The sequence below is a fragment of the Quercus lobata genome, chromosome 1 (assembly GCF_001633185.2).
Source record: "Quercus lobata isolate SW786 chromosome 1, ValleyOak3.0 Primary Assembly, whole genome shotgun sequence".
Taxonomy (NCBI): domain Eukaryota; kingdom Viridiplantae; phylum Streptophyta; class Magnoliopsida; order Fagales; family Fagaceae; genus Quercus; species Quercus lobata.
Genome location: NC_044904.1, coordinates 43,479,391 through 43,486,210, shown reverse-complemented (window position 1 = coordinate 43,486,210; position 6,820 = coordinate 43,479,391). Strand labels below are relative to the sequence as shown.

Below are 6,820 nucleotides of genomic sequence, written 5' to 3'. Positions count from 1 at the left end.
ATTTATGACATTATGTGTTGTGTTAACTACTTGTTTGAATATTCAAAAGAACCTTGGTCATGCCTGGTTCCTCGGACCACATACCTTGGGTAAATTAGTATTCTTGGTTATTTGTTTAAATATTAAACAGAACCTTGATCATGTTTGATTCCTCGGACCACATACCTTGGGTAAATTAATATTCTTAGTTATTTGTTGGAAATGTTAAACAGAACTTTGGTTATGTCTGGTTCCTCGGATCACATGCCTTGGGTAAATTAATACTCTTTATTACTTGTTTAGATGTTAAATAGAACCTTAGCCATACCTAGCCCCTCGAACCACATGCCTTGGGCAAATAAACACTTGGCAAAATCACCATGGGTAGGACCTCGGCATATGCATCATCACATGAAAAGAAGGACTCACCTTGGATCTTGGTTAAAGGATGCTAAGGGTACATTCATAAGGTACTCTTAAAAAGAGAGATCTCAGACACCCTCTTTTCCTATTAAGTGTTTTGTTTCTCTTTAAGGACTTAGACCTCCTTGTTGATTACATAGTTTTCAGTACCAACACATAGTCATTTTTCTCACTGTTTACATGGGTTCAATTTATTTGAGTTAACAACAATTCATCACTATTAGCTTTTGCTAAAGTATGGGTGTTCACCTTTAGAAGCATCATTAATCTAAAGTCTCAACAAAGGGCAAAACAACAACTACAGCCAACTAGAGATAAATACTGCAAGAAAAACAAAGGTTTATAAAGCAAAAGTTGATGTCTTTTCATTGAACAAAAGAAAGATACATTATAAACAATGGCAAACTGCCACAACAAAAGAAAAGTAAAAAAAAGAGAAAAGTAAGATCTTAAACTATGCCTTGGCTGGAGAAGGGTCTTCTTTGTTGCCAGGCTGGGAGACAAATGGGACAGTGGCTGGATTAGTTTCCTTGGATTTGGAATCAGCCTCCTTTGCCTTGGGAGCAATATCTTTGGCCTTAGGAGTGGCATCCTTGAGCTTGAGAGCAGCCTCTGGATCTTTGGCCTTTGGCAGGGGCTTGACCTCCTTGCCCTCACCCTTGTCCTCTGGTTGAGAACCACCCTAGCTAGCCCCTTTACTCTTAGCCACCTCAATCCCCTGGCCTTGGTCACCAGCCTTGCCAGACCCTTTGAAGATCTCAGGGGGGGGGGGGGGGGAAGAGGCTTGGGTGACAAAGGGTTGCTTAGAGGAGGTTGGTGCAGGGGCAACAGGAGGAGGGAGTGCAGTTGGAACTTCATGAATGTTTGGAGGGTAGTAGATGTTCTTAGCCTTCCTCCACTTTGAAGCAGTAGGGATTCCTATGAGGTTAAGTGCTTCCAACCACACCTCCTGGTAGTAATCCCTGCAGACCTCAGCCAGCTCCTTCGCCAGATGGACCTCAGTCTCTTGCACATCAAGGTTGTAGGATGCTTGTTTTGAAGCCTCCGTAACTTCCTTAGCCACGCGAGTAGCCTCCTTGGCCTTCTCCAGTTCCATCTTCAAGTTTGTAGCCTGTTGCTTGGCCATGGCTAGCTCAATCTTGGTGTAATGAAGCTTCTTGCGTTGATCCTCAGCTTGCTCCTGAGCATTCTTGAGGCCAACCTTGGCGCTCTTCCTCTCCTTCTCCTCCACCCTTAATTTTGTGATGAGCTCTTTGATCTTTTACTCAGTGGTGCTTAGGGCCTTATTGGTCTTGGTGCAAAGGTTGGCCTCAGCCTTGGCCTTGTTTCGGGCGTCGTTCATCCACTCCTTGGCTGTGAAGACCTCCAAGATGGCTTGCACAGAAATAACAAACGAGTACGTTATTAATATAGGAAGAAGGTAACCTAACTTGGTGTTAGCAAGGCATGTTTAGAAAACTCACCAAAGCCAGGTCCCTCTTTAGGGACAAAAAGAGGTCTGACTGCCTCACATTCCTCAAGGCAGCCATATCCTTAAGCCGTAGAAGGGGCTGCTCTAGGGCCTTGGCGAGGTAGTGGGCATGCCTTTTTTGGAACTCCTTGATGAGGGAGCTTTGAGGTATGACTGCCCCCTTTAGCTCTAGCCGAGGCTCCCATGTAAGGTTTTGAGGGAGTACCTTGACCATAGAGTATGGTCCTCCTTGCGTTCGACTGAGAAGGCCCTCCTTTTACCCTTGGCCATCTTTTACTGCTTAGGCTCCTTTTGAGGGACTAACTCCCCCTCCTCGGCCAACTCCTGTTCCTTCCTCTTCTTCTTCAGGTTGGCGACAACAAAAGGGTTAATTGTAGGAGGAGGAGGAGGGGGAAGAGAAAGGGGAGATTAAGACCCTGAGGTGTCCTTGGGCATCGACCCCTTGGCCTTGTCTACGAGGAGCTTGCGCAAACTCTTCTTCCTGTTTAGAGCCATTTCTTCTTCTCCTTCCTCTGAACTGTCGTCCATTCGAGCAATTATGAACCTAAGGGTATGAATGCTAAAAAACCTGTCAAGCTCGTCCTCCAAATCTGAGACCTGGATCACAGAATCTTTTTGCTCCTTTCTCTCTTCCTCAAGATGATACTGGTTTATCTTTGTCTCGAGTAACAACCGCGAGGAAGTTTTCTTTTCTCTTGGGACTGCTGCTTAGGGGGGAGAGCGACAAGAGAGTAACTCAACTGGCACAAATATCTTCTTGGGCTAAAAAGTCGGGCATCGAGACGTCTATCCGAGCTAGTTGAGGATCACCTGCTTTGATCGCGTGGCCCATGTCCTGAAACATGTCAGACATGGGCTTGAAGTTGTGGATAAGGTGGACAGCTCTCAGTTGTCTGTTTTCGCTCACAAACGCTTCGGCTATCAACACCTTGTTAAGGTCCGCGACATTGACGAAGTTAAGGTTGGGAGCTACGTGCCTTTTATTTGCAAAAATAGCTGAGAAGCAAAACCACAGTTAGAAAGATGAACCATTAGTCAGAAGAGAACAAAGTGTTGGAGGAATAAAAAAAGAAAAAAGAAAAAAAAAAAAGAGGCGAACCACAAAACTAAGTCCCGTGTCAAAGGACCTAAACCTAAGGCACCCTACCTTATTCTCCCTCCTGGGTTGGGCAGTGAAGACCGTCATTCCATTCACCAGAGGCGATTAGGTAGTCATCTTTCATGCCCTTATTGGACTTGGGAAGACACGAGACGAGCCTAACAACTGAAGACCTAGACTTAAGGTAGTAGCCCGAGTCTGCTAACAGATGGCACTCGTACATCCAAATGACATCGTGCCAGGTGAGGTTCAACCCCATTTGGTTGTTGAGAGCGTCTACACTACTTAGAATCCTAAATAGGTTGGGTGCGCATTGGTGGGGGCACAGCCTATGGGCGATCAAATAGTCCTTAGTCGCATTACCTATGGGAAGCCTCATTCCCTCTTCTATGAAGGCGATCATAGGAATGACGACTTCCCCTTCATTCCTGTAAGTTAGCCACTCACCCAGAGAGCAGTATCGCAAGGAAACGCCTTGGGAATGTGATACAAGGCCCTAAACCTCTCCATACTTGGGGGGGGAATCAACTAAATGAGCGAACCTACCCATCAAAACAGACTAAAGGGAAGTGAAGGAAATATTTGTGAAGAAGAAGCAAAAAGTAGAAGGTCGAGGAGATTGGCTGAGGAGAAAATAGCCTAAGAATGAAAAAACTTACGAAAATAAGGATAGAGGTCATTTCAGGAGTTTCTCAAAATTTTGAAGATTTGGGAAGTCTTGAAAATTTGGAGATTTAGGAAGTCTTGAGAGTTCAAAGATTTGAAAAGTGAGAGAAATGAATCCCCCAGGCGCTTTATATAGGAGGCAGAATTGGGTGGGAGTTATCTTGCCCAAAATTTAAGGAGAAATGCCAACCGTAGGATCTCCATCTCACTGTAGGACGTGGGCAACAAAGCTTCACTTGGAGCATTTAATGAGACGTTGCGGACTCCGAAGTGCCAGAACAGTTGTAGGGCATGCGAAGTGACATTCTCACGTGTAGAAGTCAAAGAAACGTGTGGAATTAATTATCCAAGGTCAAAACCCCACTTTTCTCCTTGGATAAGAGGAAAAAACTAGAGTTTTGAGGGGCTATTGTGGGGTACAGGAATTTAAATATGGTAATTGCATCGCGAGTTATACCTATAGCCGAGAGGGCCATTATCGTGCTGAGGAGGTCATACCCTTGGACAGTAAGGCCACGTCAGTGGTACGTTACTAGAGGAGGTCATACTGTAGAGAAAGAGTTTCAGAAAAAGGGTTAGCTATGACATTACTGAAGGGATGGTGGCTGCCACCATATTTAATGCATCCCACCAAACCTCTTAGTTGCATTTATGTGGAGAAGACCCCTGAACAGTGCTGCCTTGACTGCTGCAACTCACAAAGGGTTTGGGAAGGTGTCTGATGGGACAATCACTCAAGTAGTGGCCTAGACGATTAACAAATGGAGGGTCAAGATCATTTAAAGGGAGCTATATAATGTAAGAGACCCTCTAGGAAGAGGGGATTGGGAAATCTATAGAGAAAACACTGTAGCAACAAGAATTGAAATTGCATCTCAGTTTAAAAGAAATATACATAAGGACCAATCTCCTCAGATTTTGCCGAGGAAGGTTTTCTTTAGACAAGGCTTGTTTTTCTTTACTTTTTTACTATCTTTGATTCACTGTGCGTGTTTGTTTGATCCATTGAAGCCTAACTTTTAAGTCCACTCTCTACAAATTCATTGTATTGGACTCTTTGGGCCTTAATCCATTCATCTTTTAGGCTTAGGAACCAAAACCCGTCCTTACAATATATATAGATATAGATATAGATTAGTTTTTTCTATTTCACATAATATTATGAAAATTATTGATTTTGTTTGATGTTGAAATCCTTATCATACAATTGTCACATGAAAAACTTGAATATCATATTTTATTTTCATGTCTTTTTTTTTTCTTCGAAAAGCTAAATCACAATTTTGGCCCTTAAAGTTTCGGGTTATATTTATTTTTAGTATTTATGTTTCAAAAATTTTATTTTAACCATTTATATTTTATTTTGTTTTCATATTAGCCATGTTGTCTGATTCTATTAGTAGTCTAACCATTCATAATATTTTTCTTCTTCCTAAAGCTATGAAATTCTTGTATTCCATAACATTTTAAAGTTAGTATATATTTCATGAAATAATTAAACATGAAAGAAACTTAATAATTAAATTACTAACAGAAATGAATAGCAAAACCAATATAAAAACGAAATCAAATATGATGAGCCTATGTAAAAATTTTGAAACATAAATAGATAAAATGAAAAAAAAAAAAAAAGACCTCAAACTTTAATTACCAAAGTATATTTTATATCTCTTTTTTTTTTTTTTAATAATTCAAAAGGAAAGTATATTGTTATCTTAGTATATATAAGTACCTTTCTTTTTAGCTAAGAATATAAGAGTAACAATTAAATACCTAGGTGCTATGATACATAATAAGTAATGTTAGAAAACATGACCCATATCTATGAGATACAAACAATAGAAAAGAAAGAGTAGAAAATATTATCTCATAGATTTACATGTTTCACCCAAAAACCAAGGCTACGTTCACAAGTTTTTTGTAATTTTATTACAACGACTACAACAAGAGTTACATGAACTAGTCATTAACCTGTGCGATGCAGGGGAAAGCCACTAAAAATGAGATCAACTCCAAAATATTATATATATATATATATATTTATATATATTGCAGCATACATAAAACTGTCGGATCCAAAGCAAGTTGCAAACTATCAAGCTTTATAATTAGAATAATTTTGCAAGTTAGACTACAAAATTGGGTAAAAGAATTAATTTCATGTTAGATTCTAGTTTTTTATTGGTAGCAAAGTCACTTACATGATCGACTTTGGTCTCAATGGATCAACTATCAAGTGCAAATCCTTCATCTACACATTCAAGTATTAGGATAAATGATGTGTTTTTGATAGGTAAGAATTAGGATAAATAACAATTACACATATACATAGAATAAAAAAAAAAAATTTGTTTACCAAAAACCTCATATGTAAAATTTTTCCAAAAAGAAACATCACATATTAATGCATGAGCACTTTTCTACATTAATTTTGAATAATCCAAGTGCAACAACATTAGAAACAACCTTTAGACTTCTTCCCTATTTCAAGTGGCTTCTAAACAATGTCATTTTTACTTCTCAGTTCTATTCATCATTCTAGAATATAAAAATCATGATCAACATGTATGCATCTCATAAAATAAATAAGCAAGTTTTTTATATTTATTTTTTATTTTTTTAAATTTTCCTTCACCCTTCTCAATTTGACTAAAGAGAAACCAAAGTGAATAACAAAAAGTTTATAATTTAAAATTGAAAAGTCAAAGTTTACTTTTTTTATGGCATTTCACATAGAGTAGATACAAAACCATGTTTTTTTATTATAAGAGTTCAAGCTAATTTCAAAACAAAAACAGGTCCAGTTCAATATGATGTAGCAAGATCCTTTGAGAATGAAACTACAACATACTTCAAATAATGATGAAATTGCCTATTCCGTAATTTAAATCTCTTCCCTACAAATAAGAGGACTCATAATGTTGAAAGAACTTCCTCTTCTTTTAGTGGGTAAAACAATAAGATCAAAAGTAATTATCATGTGTAACAAATATTATTAGATTAAAGTGAAAATAAATTGGTTAAGCAGAGATATTCAGTTGATCGCAGATATACCTACATCTTCTGCATCATCAAGAATTAGAATAGCACTTGTTGTGAAATTTTAAAATACTCGCAAGTGTACGAACCGTACCGAAGTATAGTTGGACAAGAACGAGGTCGAACCCACAGGGACTTGTATG

The 6,820-nt window shown here is 38.9% G+C and overlaps 1 protein-coding gene across 1 annotated transcript; it reads right to left on the bottom strand.

Moving 5' to 3' along the window:
* Positions 1-856: 856 nt before the first annotated feature.
* Positions 857-2,087, bottom strand: LOC115954460. The gene is made up of 3 exons (XM_031072318.1): positions 1,866-2,087; positions 1,196-1,660; positions 857-1,084 (listed from the first exon to the last, which is right to left on the bottom strand). Exons 1-3 carry the CDS (start codon positions 2,085-2,087, stop codon positions 857-859), a joined length of 915 nt encoding a protein of 304 aa, XP_030928178.1.
* Positions 2,088-6,820: the final 4,733 nt, after the last annotated feature.